The following is a 24,172-nucleotide window of genomic DNA, read 5'->3' as shown; positions in this document are numbered from 1 at the left end:
CTGGAGCACACAGGAATGCCTTGGAAATCACATAATTAGAACAGTTAATGAATCATTTTAACATTGCAAGTCCTTAAGGGTCCTGGAAACTACCAGGTTTCATGAATTTCCAACTAGGTATGAGGAAGTAATGGAAAAAAAAAAAGTCTAGATGATTAAAGTTTCTTCCACAGGATAAATTTACTCATTATAAGAAATCACACTTCCAAGATATTCAAATGAAGTGCCAGCATCACCAGGGAACGCTCCAACACAGTTACATACACAAACCACAAGAACAGAGAGAAGCCAGAAAGATTTTTTTTTTAAATCCTCAAGCTTCTACTCAGATAAAGTTCTTAATGCCACGTTGATGATTAAAGCTAAATACAGAGTTCAAATCAAACGAACATCACCTCTCCCCCAACAGGAAATGCTTTGCTTGAAAGATGTAAAGTGGAACCTTAAACAGATTAAATATAAAAAATTAAAATGCTAATACACAGTGAAATGTCTGACACTCCAACAGACCCATGGCAGGGAAGGAGATACAAAACCTAGAGGTCTCACACCACTGGCAACAGGCAATACAGAGCATGAAGCAACAGAGGACAGAACTCCCTCCTGATATCTCTAATCACCAGACTATCAGATCCTCGCTCTCTGCCAGCACCAACTGCTAGGGAAAATTAAAATGAAGTCCATGATAAGTAAATTTTGATGCCAGAACCAGCCACAGCAGTGGATCGTGAGATGAGGTGCAATCTGGCTGTTATTGAGAGATCCTCTTCACAGCTGGAACAGGAATTCTATTCTAATGACCAGCTCACAAAACAAAATTAGTCCAATTGCTACATTGAAAGGATAATTTCAAGGGAAAAAACACAAAGGGGAAAGCTTGGGAGAGTGCAGCTCAAGCTAAACATAAAATGCTGGTGGCTTAACTGAACGAGTGCCACAGAAGATGATTGTGAAGCAAAAAAAAAAAATTAAAGAAGAGAACAAGTTCCAAGTTGCTCAGAACCCACCAGCAAGTCTCTTTGTGCTTCCCAATCATGACAAAAATCACAATCCATTTTCTACAGCCTTGGTCTACACCGTTCATGGTTTCCAAGAGAATATACCCTTTCAGCAGCTACTGCTCACAGGCAATGGGCTGAGGATGGTGACTGCCTAAGGAGGCAAAGGCCAAAGCCTGCCTTGGTCAATATTACAGTCATGTCCAGACTTTCAACACTTCCATAAAATTCCACAAAATTCCACAAAAAAAGACACAAGAAACAGCCCTTCCACCAAACTGGCTGATTTACCCTCTGTGGCAAGGCAGGACAGACCTTGTCCCCAGACCTGAGAGGGCTTTTTTAGGAGATAAGAAAGTCAAGATACCTTTAAGTTAGTCTGTTTTAACAATATCAAGGAAACAATGTCATATATCAACAATACAGTGGAGAGCAGTAAAGGCTCTGAGCTTACTTTTGTTATCTTACTTTCCTCTGTAAGAAAGTGAGTCACAGTTCCAACAACCTTACAAGATTTAATGAGCGCAAGATGTGGAACAGCTCAGGAACATCAGTCTTGGTTTACCCCTTTCCAAGCACCATGCCTTCTGCAGGAATTCATTCCTTGCCCAGAAAGCAAACCACAGTTTTCTGCTTCTTCCTCTTCCTCCTCCACACCACGGCAGTTGCACATAATCCAAGTTCAAATGCTTGCACTGAAGTTTTACAGAATAGACAAATCTCTTCAGTTACCAGACACTAAATTAGCTCCCCGAAAAAATATAAAAGAAATACTGTAATCCATAAAAATAAGACAGCCAGACTCAAAATCAGCTTGTCAAAGAATCAGATACCAAATCCTATTCCAGATATAAACCTCCTCTCCATGCAGGAAGGAGAAAGCTGTAATAAAAATAAAACTACAAGAAAAAGCTATTACACAAAATCTGTCTTTAAAAATGATCCGATATCACAACTGCTACTTGTACTTTGTGAATGCAACCAATTTGACAGGAGCAGTAACTGGAAACAGATTGTAGTAGACACGTTGACGTATTTCTACTCTTGATTTAACAGGGAAGCCTGACTTTTTACTGGTTTTCTAACTTGAAATAAAACAACAATGAAAGAGGAGAGACAAGAACCTCACCGTGCACAAAAAGGAGGCCACAGCTAATAGCAACTGTTTTAGTTCTTCCACTGGCTCTTCCTGGACAAGGACAGCAGCATTTCCACAGACTGAATTCCAAAACCACTCGATGAAAGTTTGTGCTATTCCCTCATTTATTTTATTATTTAACAGGCCACCGAAACTTTAAGACTTGCATGAACTTCAATTCAACCTGGCAAAATTAGGTTTTTCAAAATAATTTTAAATGCTTAAGTGCAGAACATGTGAAAAAAAACCCAGTTGTTCTAAATGCTATCTCTTTTTATATTAAGAAGATTATATTGGCTGATATCAAGTACTTAATATGCATAGAGATATACTTTGGATGAATAAAAAGCAGTATTAAAGAGAAAGCTAAAAGACTGCCTTTGAAATAGAGCTACCTAAATAAATGCCATGTAGGTGAGAGTATCTGGTGAATTAAAAAGGCACAAATACATGGGGAGAGAAGCCACAACCTGACTGCTTACCTAGAGCACAAAAGGCAACTGGAATACCTAAACACTTTGTTAGTTTCCTATATATATATATATATATATATATATACATATATATCCATCCACTTCTGGGATAAATATGCTGCTTAATAAGACAGACATCACAGTCTTCATGCAGGTTTTACATTCAGACTGTTCATACATGTGTGCAAACCAAAATACCTCTTTTCTTGATAAGAAAAGTGTTCTGAAAACCCACATCCACAGAGGATGTTCTGTATTTCTCACAGCTTGGTGAAGACAAACTTTGCCCTGCCCTGTGTGCAGTACAGCTTTCCATCAGAAGTAACCCAGTTCCTCGGGCTTTGAAACACAAGAGTAAATATTCCAAGAGAAGCAACAACACCTCTGCTGAAAAAAACCAAACCAAAGAAAAAAAAAAAACTAACACAAAACAAAATAACAAATTCTTCCCATTATCCTGTTGACAACAAAGCCTGTCAGTTCAGGTAGGCCTGCTTCAGAGCTGCCATTTATCCCCTCCTCACCAGTTTAATTCCACAGCAGCAGCATAATCCTCCTGCTTTGATCAGCTGCAAAACTGCTTGTTTTAAACAGACGGATGCACGGAGCCGTCACAGCCTCAGTCAGTCACATCCCTGCAGCCTCCCCAGCCTGGAAGTGAGCACCAAGCAGCACTTCCTTAATTACAGATCAAGAATATTTGTAAATAAATAGATGTACAGCACGCTTATTAAATAGGCCACTTTTTATTAGGATCTGAGCAGATAATTTTTCTCCCACGCACTGAAGGAAAGCCCAGAAGATGAATTTAAGGTCTCTCCTGCCTCTTCTCAGAAACAGCCACAGGCTTTGCAACCCAACTGGGAACCAGCACCGAATAGAACACAATGAACTGGCTCTCGGGTGGCACACTCCCTGCTTTGTTTAGATTTCAAATAGACACACTTGAGCCTTTGTTTTCAGTTCAAATAACCTCTTGTCACCCTCCAACACGGGAAACTGAATATCTAGATAAATCAACTTTCAGATGGAGATCACAGAAACGTTATGCAAAACAGAAAGAATTAGTGCTGCATAATCCAAGTGCAAAGGAGCTGCACTCGCTTCCGACACAGCAGAGCTGGGGTCTAACTAAGAAAACAGAAGCAGGAACAAGTATTAAAAAATACTATCAATGTAAGGTTAAATACAGAACAATGACCCAAACCAAATCTTGTATCCAGCACTTTAAATAGAGAAGTTGTCCACTCTGACCACAGACAACACTCAAGCAACTAAGCATTGCACATGAAGCACTTCCTTGTTTCTGTTAATTGCTGTAAACAAACTTAAAACTGAAAACCAGAGAATGAGACAACACCAGTTCTCAAGCAGTACAAGCTGCATTGCCTTAGCCTAGCCAAAGGGCTGGAAAAAGTAAACACAAGAATGGGAAGAGAACACACAGAGGCAGTTTTCTCCCATGCATGAGAGCTAAATATTTTCATCTGAAAAAAACAATTAATTAAAATAATACCACCTCTTTACGTTACAGTTACAAGCTACTCCTCTACTCCTAGAAGATAAAAACCCGCACCAAAACCTGATAGTATTCTGAGAGGTTTGGGCTTTACTTCCCCCGTTTAAAAACCTCACAACAGCAGAGCCACGTGAGGACTGCAAGGTCTGATGGATATTTGCAAGAGAACTTAAGGAAGTTGTGGTATTTAACACTATGTTTAAACTTCTTCCCCTCTCTCTCTCCTTTTGTTTTAAATTTAGATTATTTTAAGTGTATATCCTGTAGCTGGTATAAAGGGATGATACAGCAACATTACAGCACCAGAAACTGAACACTTCCATTCTCCAGACTATACTTTGCCAAAAACTATTTTCAAACTCCAACATGATCTTGCTGAAGTAACTGCAAAATATTTAGACAAAAGAGTGCAAATATAAGAAGTTTCATGTAAATCCCCTCTTCTTGCAATCTACAGAATAAATCCCCCTGCAATATTTTAATTTTGCACTTCCAGCACAATTCAGTATAGGAGTTAATAAAAATCAAGCCCTTTGGGTACCAGAAAGTTAAGGCAAACTGGAAGCCAGAATTTGGAAGGTTTTTGCATTGTTACTCTGTATTTAAAGAAAAAAAAATTCAAAAGTCCACAGTATCGACCATAGTCTTGAAGTTCTTGTGCCACTTCCCCTTGCTACAGCAGAGAATCACGCAATTATCTGCTACTGCACATGGTGTTTGTCCAGCAAAGGTAACAGAAAAATTGAGAGTTTGGCTAAGAGCCATAACAGCAACACTCCAAAGGATCAGTATAGGTGGAAGTTATGCTGGGGAAATTCATAAATCAGGAAAAGAATAACAACACAAGCCTTTGTTATCCACTCTGAAAGAGTAAAACGGCGCACGCAAGTGAAAATCTCAAACAGACGTTGAACTAATTATGTACAGAAGAGCAAACAATGCTGTAATTTCTCTTCCTTACTTGATAGATAAACTTCCAAACTTCTCAGAAAATAATTATCACACATGAGACCAGCCACCATGAGCCACATGCTACTGTTGAATGCTAACAAGAGAGGAAAAATACCAAAACAAAATGAGAATGGCAGCCAAGGTCATAAGAAGGTGATGGAGCAGAAACATCTCTTCCCAAACTCACCCCACTGTGACCCATATACCTCAATAACCACAAAATCATTCCCAAAACTGATGGAGACAGCAAAACCCTCTGGCATACCCTGCTGAGCACGTAAAAAGGATTCAGTAAAATTGCCTCACAACACTGCAAAGTTGCAGCAATTACGGTCTGTGGCCTTTAGATTCAAAATATCCAGTTAACACATTTATGTAGGTTAGGTAAAGAGACCAAAGCCTTTAAGCACACACCCTATGAAGGATTCGTGTTACTACTGACATACCAAACTAAAGGATTTGGCATCCAAGCCTGAATATATCAGCAAGAGTGGGGGGAACCTTCTCAGCTGGCCAGAGTTCCTGCATCAGCAATCCCTGACTGACAGCTGGGCTGTACCAGCCTCCCTCTCCATGTCCCCAGGGAAATGAATTCCCTGCCTGATGACTAATTCATTACTCGGATTTGTGCTTAGGCAAGTCCAAGCCCAGATCAGGCACCTTCCAGGGCTGGATTCCTCCTCGCCGGAAAGCGAGCGGGTGCACATCTGCTCCATCTAGAACACTGCATTAGCATCCAGCCACATCAACCCCACTCCATCCACTGGGAACAAAAGCCAGAATTGAATCTGTAGGAGCTGCCTGAAAGCAGAAGAAACCGAAAGGGAAATTGGTACAGACCAATTCTAGCTGAGCTGCATTTGGATCTCTAAAACAGGAGGGGAAGATTTGAAAGCTCTTTTGTAAGTACTTTTGGAGCCTTTAGCTCAAAGTCCTATTAAGCACTGACAGTAGCAAACTAATCTTCCTGCCTAAGAAGACATGGGTGCAGCTAACACCAGAGCCAAAGGCACCAGGAGGGGGGAGAACAGTGTCCACATGTACAAGGAAACGTGAGCCAGGCGCCAGGAGCAGCCTGGCAAGCTCTGCTCTGGGCACCGGGGCCAAGCCCTGACCAGCTCTAGCAGGTTGGCTGCACACAGATGAACCCTCCACCTCTCCCTTCACTGTCCTTCCTGGTCCTTCCCTTTCCGAGGCCTCACCACAGACACGACATCTGCTGAAGAGAACAGCAGTAAAGCCGTGGCAGGCTCCCCGTTGCTGACATATTGCTGAAGCTCACACCCGATACATGGGGTATTTCTGCAGGATCTGAAGTGCTGACCAGAACCAGCAGTCACCTTACAGCAGGATCAACACAGCAGATGGGGCTGATCAGGTGTGGCGAGCCTTACAAGCTCAGCATCCTGTCTCTACCCTCTCTGCCTTCAACTGCTCCAAATTTCATTCACAGTGCACATTTTACTGACTTATCCTCTGAAACCTGAAGTTTCAGTAAACAAATCTTATTGATGTCCTATTAATTAATCCCACACCATAAATGAATGCTGTTTGTCAACAGCATCACCCACAGCACCCCAAACCCACAAATGCAGCCTCTATATACACAGTCATCACCTGTGAGCATTGATTTAATCCAGTTTCATCAGACAAGCAAAAGGTATTCTGATTTTTTCCCTTTCCTTCACCCTCTCTGGGAAACTTTTGTGTCTCTACTGGGAAGCTTTCTTGTCTCTACTGCAATCTCTTGAAGGCTTCACAAGCTCATGAAACTTCCAAGAGATGTGTTCATCAGGGTCCAAGCAGAATCAAGCCTTGACTCAGACTTCTAGTGGAGAAGTGTGTTCTCCTGGGGCTGGGCAGGGAAGATATTTAACTCTTGCCTTGGACTGCTGCAGAGCTCAAGGACCATTTGACATATACAAAAAACTGTGAACTACATGGAATGCTATATCAGGCTTTCAGATTATTTATCTCTGCTTTCTAACTGCTGCCTCTCATTAGGGAAGACAAAATCACAGGAAAACAGTGAAGTACAAGCCAAATTCCATTCAGCTATTTATAGATTTCACCTTATAGGTCCATCAGCCAATTCTGGTCATTATTACCTCATTTTTCTGCCTTGCCTGTGACTCACTCCTACAGCTGTGCCCATAAGGGACTTGCCTTTAAAAAGCATACCTGGGCTCACTGTTAGCAACAACATGGTCTGTGCTGCTGGTGCTCTGACATATAGACCAGGCAGAAATTAAGAACCAAAACCATACAGAAATTAATAACAAACTCATATAAATGATCAGCTACAATAGGAGAGGATGAAAATAAAAATGGGGGTTTAGACCAACAATGCCCATTTTCCCCCCTATAACTGACCCATTACAGGGCTGACAACCAGACAGGCTAGCACTGAAGTCTCTGTCTCAGCAGAGCTGCGTGGGGATGGGATCCTAGCAAGGCAATTTCAGAATATCAGCCTTGGCCACATGTCAGAACAAGTCTGCAACTGTGGGACAAGATAGATCCTGAGTTAACCAGGATCTGGCTCACCCCAGCCGATCTCCTCAGCCTCTCTGCACTTTGCCCTACAAAGACATTAGGAGCATTTATAAAAGCATGCAAAGCAATTACAGTAAAAATAAAACCAGGGTTATAAACACAGTCTGGATGCCAAATTTGCCTCTTTTTTCTGTTTAGAGCTCATATTCCAGCATGCAAGAAATTCTCACCCCCCTAAAATGTGTGCCCGGGGCTATACAGCACATGCAAAATAAATTGCATTTATATTGGTATGTTATGGCATGCAATTCCCCTCTTCCCAATCACTGCATTGCCTCTCTTGTTAAGTCAAATAGCCTGTCAGCTTCTCATCAAGAAGAAGAAATTGGTTTTCCATCTCCTAGGAGATAAACAAGGCTTTCCCCTTGCAGAGGGAAAGTTGAGCTGCTGAGTACACAATGCAAGAAGAGTCAGTGCCCACAAACCAGCTTTGCACCATCCCAGTGGTGTCTGGGCCCACTGTAATGCCAGTCACCATCTTGGACAGAGCAGAAACTACTTTAAAAAGTACATTTGTGTATTTTCATGCAGTTTTCTTTGTTATTTTTAGCTGGACATACACAACTCTGACTCACAGTGCTACTGCCCTACAGCTAAGGAGCTTTAGGTACTGCTGTCATACCACTTATTAGTAAAATATCCTTTATACCTCTCCATGGTTTTCCTCTTCTCAGTTCACAGAGGAACTGAACCATAGGATCAGACTTTTACATTTAGGCTGTAGTAATTCAGGGTAAAAAGGTTCCCACATTGTACCAAAGCAGCATAAAACAATCTAAAGTACATTAACTACATGGTCACATAATAAATGAAATAATATATATTTTTTAAATTCATTTAAGTGTGGCTTTGTAAATCTAAGACACTGTAATTTTGCAGTTTTACACTGTAACTAAAATCAAATGTTATGTATCTACAAAAAAACACAATTACATTTTAAAATTAAGTCATTAGCTACTTTTACTTAAAGGGGGTCAAGCTGCAAGGCTATAGATACACTGAAAAAAAAAAATACACAAAAACACAACACCGGTGAGATAGGCAACTAGCTTTCATTTTTACTTCAGGAATCAGGAAAAAGACACATTTCACCACAGTGTTGTTAATTCTAAAATTACTTCGAAAGAGGGACCTTCTGGTGTTGAGAGACCAGTACTGCAATAGCCACTGCACGGTGAGGCCCTGCAGCACATTAAGAGAACACAGCTTGAAGGACCACTCTAGGAGGAAGGACAGCCTTTGCTCCTCCACCACCACGTCACACAGAGATGCCACCACTCCTTGGGCATTGGCAGCTTGGCCGTTTTCCTCAGGCAACTTACGATGTAGAAGAACGAGATTCCCTTCCAGAGACACTCTGCTCATTCCCTTGCCCACGGCATGCATTTTTAAAGAGAGAAACCAATCAAACTTAATTCATATTGCATTATTCACCAAGTAGCTCCAGTCTCATCCAAAAATCTTAATTGTCTAATAATTCACATCCCCTATATCAAACACAGCACCAGAGGAATGACTATAAAGCCAGAGGCTGCCTCTGACACACACACACTAAATCTTGCTGTTAAGATGTCTAGTGCAGGGGGGTTTTTTTGAAACAAAGCAATAAATACTGGCCTCTTGTATATACATGTGCAGTGCTCTTCATGTCTACAGCCACTGTGCTGTTTGATGTCTCACTGCTGTCTCAGGAGTGCTTTGATGAAGGCACAGCTGGCTGTCAATCTTCCAGCTTTGCCAACCTTCTCCTTTCCAATCCTTAAGTTTTGACCACTAACATGAGACCTGGCACACTCCAGTTAAATTACAAGCACTGTTAATTCCTCTAACCACCAAAAAGGCAACAGACTGGCATTTTAATGTATGGGAAAGCAAAGGCAGGAAGGAAAAGAGAAAACAGAAAGGCACAGCTGAGCATTTCTGATGTCGCTGTTACCCTACAGAAGCCATTAAAGAATCATCTGTAGCCCTTCCACAGTAGATTTTCAGACTTGCCAAAAACCTGCCTCTAGGTGCAAACCTTTCATATGTGCCAGCCTTGACTACCAGGTCCAGCTTCCACTGTTACCTCCTGAGCTACACCCAGCTCTTGGATCATCCCGGGCTTAACAGTTCTTAGTTCTCAATACCAAAGAATGCTTAAGTGAAGAAAAAAAAGGACAACACTACAAAGCAACAGTGGAGGGCCTGGAGGGGAAGCCATATGAGGAGTGGCTGAGGTCACTTGGTTTATTCAGCCTGGAGAAGAGGTGACTCATCACAGTCCACAACTTCCTCACAAGGGTAAATCAGAGGGGCAGGCACTGATCTCTACTCTCTGACGACCAGCAACAGAACCCAAGGGAATGGCCTGAAGCTGTGTCAGGGGAGGGTTGGGTTGGATATTAGGAAAAGGTTCTTCACCCAGAGGGTGGTTGGGCACTGGAACAGGCTCCTCAGGGCAGTGTTCACAGCACCAAATCTGGCAGAGTTCAAGAAGCATTTGGGCAACGCCCTCAGGCACATGGTGGGATTCTTGGGGCTGTTCTGTGCAGGGCCAGGAATTGGACTTTGATGATCCTTGTGGATCCCTTCCAACTCAGGAGATTCTGATCCCATTAACTGCCCACTCCTAAGCCTTGAGTCTGTACTCTCTGGTACCCTTAGGACTCGAGTTCTTCACACAATATGAATGCCTTAAAGCAATGTGAGCTGCTGAGGAAGTTACCCAGAACACTCCAGCAAACAGAGGAAAAGGCAAAAGTCTTGCTCAGCAGCAACTGGGGCTTCCCAGCATGTGCACACAGATGAAGTGGTGGGTGTATCAGCCACGAGCCAGCCACAGGGCAAATGGAAAGGGTGAGGAAGTGCAGCATTCCCACCAACTGCAATCACAAGCTTCCTTCAGAAAGAAACAGTGATCTACCCAATCAACCTGCTAAACCACCTACCCCCACAACCTTCTTGGTTACCCTGCATGGCCCCACACCACCCCCAGAGCCCCAGGAAAGCTTCCATTGGCTCCAGGGGTATTCTCCCACAGACCTTCTGGAGCAAGTGGTTTTTAAGAACTGAAAGGGTTCACAGCCACAAAAAATAAACCAAAAATAAATGAAAGTGCAGCCCACATGAACCAGCACCCACAGGCAAGCCAGGACCCTGAGCACACTAGTTTCTGAATGTACTCTTAGGCTACAACCTGAGAACCTGTAGTCTATGGGACAGTAATAACATCAAAAATTGTATTGGCCAGTTGTCTCCACAATCAACAAGTTACTTCCAATCAGTACTCATCACTCTAGCTCTCCATGCAGGGCCTGTTGCGTTAGAACAAGGGATAATGGATTTAAACTGATAGAGAGGAGGTTTAGATTAGATATTAGGAAAAAATTCTTTACTGTGAGGGTGGTGAGGCCCTGGAACAGGTTGCCCAGAGAAGCTGTGGTTGCCCCATCCCTGGAAATGTCCAAGGCCAGGTTGGACAGGGCTTGGAGCAACCTAGTCTGGTGGAAGGTGTCCCTGCCCAGGGCAGAGGGGTTGCACTAGACGACCTTTAAAGGCCCCTTCCAACCCAAACCATGCTGTGATTCTATTCTGTGACTCCAGCTCTGTACCTAATCTGACCTTCATTCCACATCCACGTTACACTAATTAGTGGTTAAGCAGAATTCAGTCACTTAGTGCTCAGTGCCTTCGAGGAAGGTCCTGTACCAACAGCGTAGCTGGGTCTGCACTACCCTGAGGGCACAGAAAGTGGCCTGGGGTGGTACAAAGCACACCCCAGTCAGTCTCTGGGCTGACTTGCTGAGAGCACTGAACTGCTTTTGACAGCAAAATGACTTTTACATGAACACACGGCACACCACATTTTCATACAGGCATCTGTGCTCCAAATATTTTAGTGAACATCCAGCTGTTCCCTAACACTACTCTGCACCCTACTCCAACCATATGCACTGTTTACCTTGCAAATTGTATTGCCCCAGGGGAAGAGAAACCAGACATCATCTCCTTCTCTAAATGCTGGTACTCAGCCAAGTTCTCCTCCTGTCCACTGTACTCTCTGGAAGCTAACGTTTTCCACAAGCCCAATAACCTATTTTTCTACAGATAATCCAATACCTGGCATCAGGTCTCTGACTGAGAAGAGGATTGTCATGGGATTATATATATTTATTTTTTTTTGAGTTTACATACTAGTTACAGAGGCCTCTGGACTGAATTACAGCCTGCAGAGCATCTGGGGTGTAGGACACCAATCCACATGCCCTTTATGGGTGTGCAACAACATTGTGAAATAAAGACAAAGGATTAATCTGCTTGTGGCTGCTCCTGATGTGCAGCAGTTCTGCTGAAGGCTCCTTTAAGCCTTAAGCATTCCCATGTAAACAAAACCTCAACCCCCTACACAGTAAGATTGTGCAATTGGAAATAAATGTTTATTTTGAAATAAAAAGAAGACGTGCATATACACAAACAAACCATAAGCCTTTGATCAACCCCACAAAGTATGTCTGTGTATAACAAAAACTGTCAGGCTTATAATTTCCTCTGGGACAAAAAAAAAAAGTGATTTCCCACACCCTGCTTATTCACCAAGATTATTTATCATCCTAAAGAATCCTATTTTATTTATTCAGTAACACAAATAAATCCGAACTAGAGATTTGTAGCTGCCAGTTACATGGCAAGTGCATTACAAATGAAAGCAGAAACTAGGGTGGAATCACACAAGACACGCTGCCAGTGCTGGCACTCTCTGGATGTCCCAAACTTGCACCTCTTGCTTTTCTAATCCATCACAAGTAAATAGGTGACCACACAGATTGCACGTACCAGCAGAGGATCTCTGTTACCACTAAAGCTTTTCCCTCACCAATCAAATATTATTTTAACATCACCTCTTACATTTGGGTTTGAATTCTACCCTAAAGCACCTGTACTCCCCACCCCTACAACTGTTACACCATTCCATCCCCCACACAATCAGTGTGATCCTCATTTAAAAGGTGCCACTGGAATTCAGGATTGGGGTTAAGTGGAATAAGTAATCTCTATAATAAGAGGATACAACAGAATGCTCTTGTACCACCTGATATTACAACAACAACGTTTGTTTACGCAACTATTAACGGGAGGTTAAATTTCAATATCTGAAAGGCAAATATTCTATGAAATAATATTTAGAGTGGACCCTGTCCATTCAAGCAGATAATCAGAATGAATAATTTAGAGCTGCACTTTCATCTCTGCTGCAGCTGAGAAGGGCTGCATCGTAAGGAGCTTGGGGAGATGCCGACACATCTGCTCACCAAGTGGAATAATCGGGAGGACTCTGAGCAAGAGTGGTCCAGTAACCTCTTTTACTTAGGTGACAAGTGGGACAGGAAGCAGTGGGAGGACAAGGAATGCAAAAAAAACCCAACAACAACAACAAAAAAAATCAACATGCTCCCAGTGAGGTCAGTATTTCACGCTTTTGCAATACTGCATATTTTGCCTCGGAGGAAAACAGAGCTACACTGGGTTTTTGCCTCTACATTGTCACAGATTCCTCCTAAAGGTATCTCAGGGTCAAGGAAAGGGTGCATGCAGGCCCTTTCTGCCGTGCCATGAGGACTCAGGAGGCGTGAATAACATGGTGGAAGCAGCACCAAATCATCCTGATTGATCCCCGTAACAGTAAACAGCGCATAACAAACAGCTAACCAAGCAAACACGCTTCAAAGAACTCTCCAGAAATCCAAGCAAGTACAGCTGGGAATCCAGCTGCATTTGATGCTTTTTGCAGTGATGTGCACAGGATTGAATTAACAGACTAAACACTAATTCGGTACAGATGTTGCGCAGGTGTGCAGGTTTCATCGGGGGAATGCCTTGTAAAAAGATGATGAGCATCTGGAGGAGTAACACTGGCATATAAATACTGTCATTACAAAGTAGACAGATGGGGGGAAAAGAATGTATCTTCGAACAGAGTAAAGAAATCTATGGGTATGGGTAGGAACTGCCCATAAAGGCACGCTACAGTCTGGAATAACTCTCGTGAAACACGGGGGGGCCACAGTACCTTGCAAGAGTGTCAGGGGGCAGCTATAAACAACCTCCTCCTATCATACAGCCTTGGTAGGTTTTGCTTATCCACATCTGCAAGGCTTTTGTTAACATTACAGTCTGTTTATTAGCTGAATGTAGGGAAAAGCAGATGGACATAGGTATGATTCAATGTAGCACAATGAGAAGGGTCACCATATAAGTGCATAATAAATTGCACAATTTAGAGCCAAGATTCCTCTTCCCAGCAGCACTTTGCCCACTAAGCTAGCAAAAGGACCATCCCTTGTAGAGCTTAAGAGCCATTCTAAAGTCAGGTTTGTTTCCCCAACCACAAGCAGGAGATTCCTAAATACAAACTAAATGAAAGCTATTCATGACGGATGGTTCACCTATTACCTGCCTTGCCTACTGCTTACAACCTTGGTTGGGTAGCACTTCTTTTGTTGTTGTTTTAAAAGAGTTTCCAAAATAGTTTCAGCATACTTCTAAGCCATACAAAGCATTTATGCAGGTACACAAATTTTACTGGCTGACACAGTAAGTAGCCTGCAGCAGAAATCTAAGAAATTCATCCACAAATCCCAGGTTACCCATCCATCTGAGCAGAATAAGAACCAGGAATAGCCTCAGCTTTGCTATACAAAACTCCCTCTTCTTCACAGCCCATTATATTAAGATTAGCTTTACAATTCATGCAAGGTAAATCAAAGCCAACTATGCAGGTCCACGGCGTGCCTGTGATCAACTAGATGAATCAGAAAATGGATTTTAGTTAGACCAGTCTAAAATGAGATTACATTAGGCTCACACTGGGTAGCTGGGTTTCAGTAGCACAGCCCTCTGCTTTCTGTGCTAAGCTCAAAATAACACAGAAGTATCCATTGCAAAATCCATATTAAACTGATAACATGCAGGCCAACAGCCAGCCCCTGACAATAGCTGCTACACTCCCTCCCAAAGTTCAAGGAACTTGCTCCATCTCCTCTGACAGGGACTTAAGCTGTGCTTTGGGCACAGTCTGTGCACAGTCACACACTAAACCTGGCCTAAAGCTTCTATGAACAAAAGCAGATGGGCTTAAAGGAGAAGGGTGTAAGCAACAGGGATGGAGAAATGGTCTTGATCCATTTCCAACACAAAAGGTGAAGGAATTAGTATAACAGCTCTCCACTTAAGGGCAGGTCAGGCAGACAGAGTTAAATATGAGTGGTTCAAAAAAGTTTGGATTACTTTGTTCTCTACAGTACAGAGGAAAAGACTCAATTCCCCCAAAAATGAACAGAACACTCTTCTACTGATGAAAACTGTCTTAAGTCATTGCTTTCCTTTTTTTAAGGTTTTTAAAGCATCAGAAGAGGAAGAAGCACAAGTTAAAATTCTTACAGCACTTAAAAGAGCATAAATATAATATTCTACCATCTTACTCTTCAGTCTCTTGCTTTGCCAAATATGTTTACACCCAAACATAACAGCACATTAGAGAACATCACTGTATCACAAGCATTGAAAATAATAAAATCAAAATGCTGAATTATAACTCTTTATCAATTCAAGCCTACCTTGAAATCCTAGGTATCCCCAAGCAAAACCCAGTAAATCACAGTTCAACATTTGACTACAAAACTTTATTAGCACAGACACCATTTGCTCACATTGTCAATAATAAACCAACGGACAGAAGAGAGGAGAAAAAAGTCTTGTAACTGCTCCAATCTTCCACACAAATAATGCAGGATTTTCAATAAAATTAGGAAGTTGTCTTTAAAAGTTAATATAGTCAGTTTGGTCTACACAAAACACTTTAGTGTTCCTCTTAGATCAAAAACTGGTTTTACGTTGTTGGAAAGATTTGTGGGTGATTTTTAGGCAATTCTGCCCCTCAAAAGAATAAAGTGAGATTTTCCTCTATTGCCAGCGTACTGCTGGCGAGTTTTCCTAAGATAACACATATATTTTGGATTCTAGGACCATAACCTTTAAAAAAGTAGTTCTAGGACCTGCACTTTAGAGAAAAGTGTGAGTGATTTAACAAAATTATCAGGGTGAGTTGAGTGAGCAACTAAGTGTCAGGTTAAAACTAAAGATTATACCTGTCTTAGCATTGCTTCTATGAAGTTTTCAGCTTGGATTGCACCTCTGAAGAGTACAAAGACAGACTGTTCCATCCCACACACACCCTCTTAGTCTATTAACTATTGCAGCTTTTGTTTTAAAATTCTAATCAAAGAGCGGGTAGAGTTTAATTTAAAAAAATATTCCACGTTATTTTAACTGTCACACCTCATTTCCCAGTTCTAATCAACACAAGGAAAGTAGTTAACAAGCAAACTGAAGAGTGACCAGCATTACTGATGTTAGACAACTGACTATATCACGAGCAGCAGTTGTTCTTCTGCTCTATAAATATGCAATAAGCCCAGAGCCACATTTAGAGATTAGTGAAATTACCACTGCACCGCACTCAAAGTGAAAATAATAAAGGTTATAAAACAGTTGGAAATCCACAGGAAGGGCAAGAAACTAAGGAGGGAAGCAAGAGAGGCAAAAAACTCTTCAGTGCTTGAAAGACAACAAAAGGAAGAAAGATAGAGAAAGTAAAGGGCTCCAATTTTGCACAGATCATCCCTTAATTCAACACAGTATTCAAAATGCAATGAGCTTAAAACCAGTCACTGTACTAAAATAATCTAGATAAGTCAGTGGCAATAAAGACATGCAAACAAGAAGATATACTCATGTCCACATACGAGAGGCAGCACAGCGTTCAGGGAGGATGCACAATGAAAGGAGGAGACCCTTCCAGCTCAAATCACCAGTAACAAACCAGGAACCAGTGTGTCTCTAGCACTCTCCCAGAGTGGCTGGCTGTCACAGGAAAACAAAGGTCTATTCTCAAGCCATGGAGAAAGTACGTACTTCCACCACTGAATGCCCTTATAAGCAAGAGGAATCAAGCTGTTGAAGTCTCAAACTATACAAAGACATTTATTGTCCCAATGACAGAGGACAAAGAGTTCTAACAATCAAAAATAGCATGCAGGCTGTGAAAGGCCAGGCATTTGCCCATCAGTATATGAAGTTTACCAATTTAGGAGGACTGAGGACAGAAAAGTAGCAGGGCTACGTGTCCAGCGCCCAATGCCAAGAAAAACACAACTCGGGGTTACAATTTGCTTACCTTCTATAGAAGGGGCCTGGTCCACAGCTGCATATAGCATCTCTTTCAAAGCCTGCAAGGGAGAGGGAGAGAACAAGGAATACAGTTAGTATTAAAAAGGAAAGAAAAATTACATTGTTTTGATAAGACTGTTTGAAAAAAACACCCACAATTAAAGCCCTTTTATCATCCAGACTGGTACAGAAAGCTTTGGTACGTGATGTCAACCCTCTCACACGTATTTCTGTTCACAAAAGAAACAGGTTCATGTTTACTGACTCCTTTGTCTAAAGCCTGTTATCTTACTAATCTATAAAATTTATTCCAACTGTACCTTTCAATGACTTCCTTTGGAAAAATGTTTCCCAGTTGGTAGGATGTTAAAGGCTTTACGTTAAAAAAAAACCAAAGAAATAACAACAAAACCTGAAGTGTTGCGTGACACAAAGGAGTTTGTCAAGGCAAATGGAGGAAAAGCAGCCTCAGGGACTTCTTACCACTGTTATATAGGAGCAGAGAAACACACATACATTCTAAAAGCTGAAGACAACATGACGAAGGAGATTAGGGAACCAAGGGTGACGGCCTTCTCTCGAGGTGGGATCTGAAGGACAATGTTAACACCAGCCAGAATTATTAACCAGGTCCTGGAGACACCACGAGCTGCCTCCCAGGGACCACAGAAGAACCACTCAGCCACACTCAGACTGATGGTGCAAGAGATGAGCAGTGCAGCAGCAGGTCCAGGAGACAAGGGGGTCCTACAGCTGTACACAGAGCATCCCTGGCAGTAACTCCTTCTGTTACCAGAGCCAGGAGAGAGGAAGGAACCACATCAGAAACCTCAACACTTGCAGCTCCTTTTCAGAATTCCTCTTTTCAGACAGCTGTTAAGGTGCTGGTATGATTCCAGACATAGACTAAAGATTTGCTCACTCACATCAAATAAATTGAATTCAGATCAATGGGTGAAGGAATGAAGCAATACCAAGAGAGGGTCACAATGATGATCAGAGGGATGGAGTACCTCTGCTCTGGAGACAGGCTGGGAGGGCTGAGGGTGTTCAGTCTGGAGAAGAGAAGGCTCCAGGGAGATCTTAGACCTCCTTCCAGTGCCTAAGGGGGCTTGAAAAGAGCTGGAGAGGGACTTTGGACAAGGGCATGGAGCGATAGGATAAATAGGGGAATGGATTCAAACTGACAGAGGGCAGATATTAGGAAAAAATTCTTCACTGTGAGGATGGGGAGGCCCTGGCACAGGTTGCCCAGAGAAGCTGTGGCTGCCCCATCCCTGGAGGTGTTCAAGGTCAGTTCAGACAGGGTTTGGAGCAACCTGGTCTGGTGGAAGGTGTCCCTGCCCATGGCAGGGGGTTGGAATGAGATGGTCTTTAAGGTCTAGGACCCTATGAATAACTTGAGCCATAATTTTGGAACTAGAAGCCACCAGAAAGGACCCATTCCTATTGAAAAGTGATTTGTTTACACACACCTCATACCTTGATGCACACAGTGCATTTGAGTACTCTCCACCATTGTAAAAACTAGATCTTATTCCCTCACTTCTGAGCCCACAGAAATCTAACACACAAAATTCACTCAGGTCATCTTAGTTCCTGTGTCTTCTGCCTGGTTCCCAACATATCCCATACTTCTATAATCCTGCACCTCCTCATTTACCATCTTGCATGTCATAGTCCCCCAGGTCACAACCTCCCAGCCCAAATGACAAATACTCCAATACCCTCAAGGCAGAAACCACAAGCTCAGCAGCTGGAAACCGAGCACTGTTGTAACACGGTGGTTACAATCCTGTTAAGCAAATATAAGGTCTAAAGGACATGTCTGTTTATCACAAGAAACCCAAGGTGGCTGGTTACACCGGCAGTTCTGGCATCTCTCAAAGGTCTGGCTCCTGAGTCCACAGAGGTCTCAACAAAGGTCACTTGCATAATTGTTTTCCCAACCCAGCCACTGCTGAATGATCCTCATTCCAGTGGCACAGCTCTCCTCTACCCTCTGTGCTTTCCTAAAATTCCTCAGGAACACTGGCTGCTTCAGCTCCTTTCCCCCATGACTCACTGGTCAGCAGCACATGATCTGCCTTCTGCACATCAAGTGGTCAAAAAATCTTCCTCCTTTTCCACCCCACTCGTCATCCTCACCCACCTGTAACTTTTTCCATTAACTACAACCACATGGGCATAGGATAAACAAACCAGGAGAGACAGCAAATTGAAAGTCACTGTAGTAACAACTCCACCTCTTAACCCACCCAGAGGAAAACTCAATGTAATTCCTATCTCTGGTTATTTCCATCTCTGGTTTTATCAGTCATTTTTTAAAAAAACAAATAAATTAAAAAGGACAACACTGATGGTCCTGCACTAAGCAATCTTGAAAGCTGAAGGTGTCAGTCGTCCCACAGACCTCTCCCCATGCAGACTGACATATTACAGTCTGGCAGCTGCAGAGCAGCAGATTTTGTTACTGCTTTCCTGACCTATATAAGTGAACCAATAACCTGAAAGTGAAAAGCTCAGTGCTCCCTCACACCTAAAGTATTTAGTCCTCTAGATTACAGAATTTTAGAACTGATTGTTTACAAAAGTTATCCATCACTGTCAGCTTCAAACACTTAGGAATTACTCTTTCTGCCCTCAAACTAAACAAAACAGGTTATTATTTCCGTGCTTTAAATTGTGCCAGTGATACACGTTGCACCTGCAGTGAACTTGTGTAAATAGATATGAGAGAACAAAATACAAAAAAAAAAAAAGGCAGAAAGAAAACACTTAAAAATGCAACTATCAAACCTTAACAGTGAACAAATTCAAGGATAAAAACCTTAAAACACTCAAAAAACCTGCCGTTTTAAAGGAGTCTTTCAAAACTCTTCTAAGCTCATCCACTAACAGCCCGAAGGACAAATAGTGAAATAGCACAACAGATTTGTGTCAGGAGGTGGCAAGCCTGGGTGTGAACTGCCTATCATGAAGCTGGGTTTGACAGCAGAATTGGCCACTTCCCAAAAACTGAAAGCCTGTTTCTGGAAGAGAGACTCTGAAGGCAAGCAAGCAACCTCAGCTATCAGCTTCCTTTTCCCCACCTACTTCCTGCTGCAGGTTGTGTCTCAGAGACGTGTCTAAAGCTCAGCAACCTGTTTCTCTTCTCCAACAGCAAAAGGACTTAAAAACCTGGGGTCTCCCTAAAAGGGAAGGGAGGTCACCTGCTTACACCTTTACCCATCTATCCAATGAACTTTGCACCTGTAATAACTCTTCTGATTCTCCTCCTTCCCCACTTGCTGTGATTTCAAAGGTGGTATGCACTTTTTCTATAAAAATATCACCAGACTTCTGCAGATAAACAAATTCAGGCCAGATTAACTGCAACAAAACAGCCATCTGGCAACTGTACAACTCCAGTGAGTTCCATCAGCTGGACGTGCAGACATACACTTACGTTTAGAAGTCTGCACGGACAGAGCAAGGTTCTCCTTCTAAAAGCACTCCAAGGATGGACAAAAGAGCAAAGGAGATCAGCAGGGTTTGTGGATAAACAGAGGACTAGCAACCCAATACATTCGCTGCATCAAAAAAATGAACATTAAATGCAGCAAAGCACATTTGCAGCAAAAAAGCATCAGCTGAAATTCATCACCTGAATCTGCTCAGTACTGACTACAGGGAAATGAGAATCCTGTTGTCCGACACAAAAAGATGGGATTTTGTTTGTTTTCATGTTTTTTCTTTACACCAAAGGAACTGAAGGGTAAATGAGTAGTCCAAAACTTTAGGTTTCACGGCGAGAAGAGCACTGAAGCAGTGCATGCCACAGCGATAACTTAACTCACTAGGAAAAGGCTACTCGCTTCACAGGAGAAAAAACTCTGCCAGATCCCCCAAAACAAGGTGAGAAGACCTTTTCCCTGCTGCTGCCAGGGTGAGGGCACATCCAGGGGTCACTGCCCTGTTGCCCAGTGAGAATCTGCCTGCTCCACACTGCCAGGTGCCCCAGCTCATGTGCAAAACCACTGCCCCCCTCTGCTGTGCTCTCTGCCCAGAGAAAGCAGCAGGTACAGAAACACAAAACATTGCTTTTAACAATTAGAAAGTTTTTGGATGCCAGCCATTGAAATCAAGACCAAAGTTGTTTGAAACTTTCGCATTTCAACAAGTTAAGCATTTGTCAATATGTGTTTTTAAACTCAACTGACTCCAGGGTTATGACACTCAGTATTCCAACAGGAAAAATTCCCCTTTACATTGTGTATTATGTTACTGACACTGGTCCTCACATAAAGCCCTCCTCATCATTTGCACTGACTTAGGCTTTCAGAACCATCAGCTATGCATAGATTTTTCACAGTAAATGTGACACATCCAATCTGCATGTTTTCATGCATTTTTAGAATGGAAATTTGAATGCAAAGTCAAATCAAGTCAATCAAGGTTTGGGTAAATCTCCATGCTAACATTGACTCAGTCATGGTAAATGTCTTTGGGAAATGCTGAATGAAACAGAACAGCATTCATTGTCATTTTTCTTCTTTTCTGTAAGCCAAGTGCTCTCTCTCAAAAAGCAGATGTACAGTAATGGTCACTAGATAAGAATCTAAGCCACACCTAGCAAAATGTATCTTCTTTTCACCTGTTTAATGAAAATTAATGGATTTTTCTCTCTCTAAAGCTCTTCCCCTGACCAAATACCTGCCCTAAGCCTGAGCAACTTCCATACTTCCTACAGGCACACCTACAATACTTAAACAGATTTTTGGAGGGGAAGATCATGTTAATGGTGAGAACTCTGAGGACTGTCAACTCTGAAAGACATCTGAAAGTGAAGCTACATCTTTAGGTATTGAAAGCACAAGTCTCATTCTTCTTCCTGACACTATCAGCCACAGATCACACCCCTCTCCTGGTCTGACTGGCAAAGCTCCCTGCAGGCACACTCACTGTGCATCCCATCAGAGGATCTCACATGTTACCTGGGTCCTGCCATGCTCTGGGGCTCTCTGACTGCACAAGTCACCTGCTCTCCAATGGAAATAACTACAAATACCACAGTAGAAAAAACAAGATGAGGTCATGTAAGCTTTATGATACAGAATGACACGAAGAAAGCAGTTTCTAGATCACCTTTCAGTCCTTTCAAAGAGGAATGGCTTCAAACTGAAAGGAGATTTAGATTAGATATTAGGAAAAAATTCTTTACTGTGAGGGTGGGGAGGCCCTGGCACAGATTGCCCAGAGGAGCTGTGGCTGCCCCATCTCTGGAAGTGTTCAAGGCCAGGTTTGATGGGGCTTGGAGCAACCTGGTCTAGTGGAAGGTGTGCCTGCCCTTGGCAGGGGGGTTGGAATGAGATGATCTTTAGGGTCCCCTCCAACCCAAACCACTCTATGACTCTATGAATGCTGTGATAAGCTGGACTCAAGTGGGAGTTGCTTTACTGGTTCATTTGTCATGCAAAGCACATCTGCTTCTGGCAAAGTGAAAACACTGCAAAAAGTAGTTGTGTGTCAAAACAACACTGCACTCGGGGTAAATATTCTGCTGCAGGCTTGGGCTTCATCATTTGTTTCCCCAGCACCACGTAGGTTTCTGTAGACATTAAGTAAGGCAATAGAACAATATAAGGCATATAATTCTATGATTCTCTGACACGGGAAGTCCCTGGAAACAGGAACAATCTTTTCAGAGTTAAAAGCCTACCCAAGAGAATCTCTCACTCTGAAACAGTGATTACTGTTTTAATTAAGAAGGAAAATATATAAATTGTCAGATGAAGGAACATTGTAATGCTACTAAATAGACAAATAATTTATTACTGTGTTACTATGATGCATTCTGTAAGCAATATTGCACACATGGAACACAAGCAGAGTTTAACCTCACGTTTGCTCATCAACAACTTGGAATTTGTCTGGACAAAGGAGGGCTGGATGCTTTTTTGCCTCAGGTATAATCAGCAAGTAAACTGAGGTAGCACTGGGCTTTTACACACTGCACCCACACGACCACCAGTCACTGAATAATAAATAATTCCATCACTGTAATATGCATGAGCAGGAGGCTGACTCACATCCAGCCAGCTCCAACAAGGCAAACAAAGAGTTTGAAAGTTATTACTAAAAAGGAGGGTGAGGTTTTTGTTTTCGTTCACTCTACATTAAGCTGTCTGCCCAAGGAGGAGATTACTTAAGATTAGAAAGAGTAACAACTTGAAGGAAGTTTTTACTGAAATCTACATTTTAAACTGGGATGAGGGAAGGGAGAATGACATAATAATACTGCCCTAGTTAAAACAGCTGAAAATTAACCTCCTATAATGAAAAGAGTGGCTCCTGAGCAGTAGAGCTGTTCACACATTAATCAAGGTGTCATAGTTCACTGGGTCTCCTTACCCTCTCTCCACATCTGTCTGCTCAGCGTGCAGCCAGATCTTCTGCCTTTCTATTTCCCCCTTGCCTTCCCCTCCAAACCTTCTCCTAGTAAGATATCCAAGTTTTCTGTTTCCAGGAACAGAAGACAGCTCTCACAGGGATAACCCATCGGAGACACGACGCAGAGCTAAGCTGGCTCTTCATTTTATCAAGACAATGCCTTTCCTCCTCGTCAAAGACTGATGCATTATTTGGCCATCTAGTTCTCCACAGAATTCAAGGAGATCAGAATATTGCTGTAAAGTCAATTTCAACTGCAGTTGTTATTTAAACATCCGTTCCTCTGCAGTCAGGTAAACGAAAACAAAGGAAGAGAGAAAAGGGCAAATATAAACTTTTCAAGCCCAACATTATAACAAAGCAAGCTAAGAGAAATGTGGCTTTCCTCACAAACGCAGACAGATTAAAAGGGATGGTATAAACAAATTGCTGTTACAGTCCTAGGGAGAAAATGCAGGCCTTCAAACAATAACAAATGTTGTATGGTTTTAACCGAGTCAATCAGTCAAGAAGTTTTGCTGATCACGGCTGTCCTATAATCAGCTTTCCGTTGTCTAGATTTAATTATTACTCCTGAAAGAGACCGGCATCACTGGCACCTGCCACTTCTACTGCTAACACTGAAATAGGAAATGGTTTTACTACAAATAACCACCTCCAGCTTCGTCTAGTTAAACCCAAGCCAAGCACCGGTGTGATAAATCTGAAACGAAGCAATCAGCGTGACCTTTAGCAGTCTGGTGTGATAAAGCCTGAAACGCTGTATTCTGGAGATAATTCACGATTAATGCAGCAGAACTTGGTGTAAACAGTGCCCATAAACGCCTCGATTCGAGTGTGAAACAGCAAGATGCAAAGCCTTATTAAAAAATGATAACACAGGACTTGATGGGGCTTT

The 24,172-nt window shown here is 42.3% G+C and overlaps 1 protein-coding gene across 1 annotated transcript in view; it reads right to left on the bottom strand.

Moving 5' to 3' along the window:
* The window catches only part of XPR1 (xenotropic and polytropic retrovirus receptor 1), a 115,343-nt gene that overhangs the window by 82,550 nt on the left and 8,621 nt on the right, over window positions 1–24,172 (bottom strand). Inside the window, exon 3 of the mRNA XM_008933914.3 lies at window positions 16,850–16,901. Coding sequence (XP_008932162.2) covers window positions 16,850–16,889 — 40 coding nt within the window. The 5' untranslated portion in view covers window positions 16,890–16,901. The remainder of the gene's footprint in view (window positions 1–16,849; window positions 16,902–24,172) is intronic.

The sequence above is a fragment of the Manacus vitellinus genome, unplaced genomic scaffold (genome assembly GCF_001715985.3).
Source record: "Manacus vitellinus isolate BGI_N305 unplaced genomic scaffold, ASM171598v3 scaffold_44_pilon, whole genome shotgun sequence".
Taxonomy (NCBI): domain Eukaryota; kingdom Metazoa; phylum Chordata; class Aves; order Passeriformes; family Pipridae; genus Manacus; species Manacus vitellinus.
This window is presented reverse-complemented; position numbering and strand designations above follow the sequence as displayed.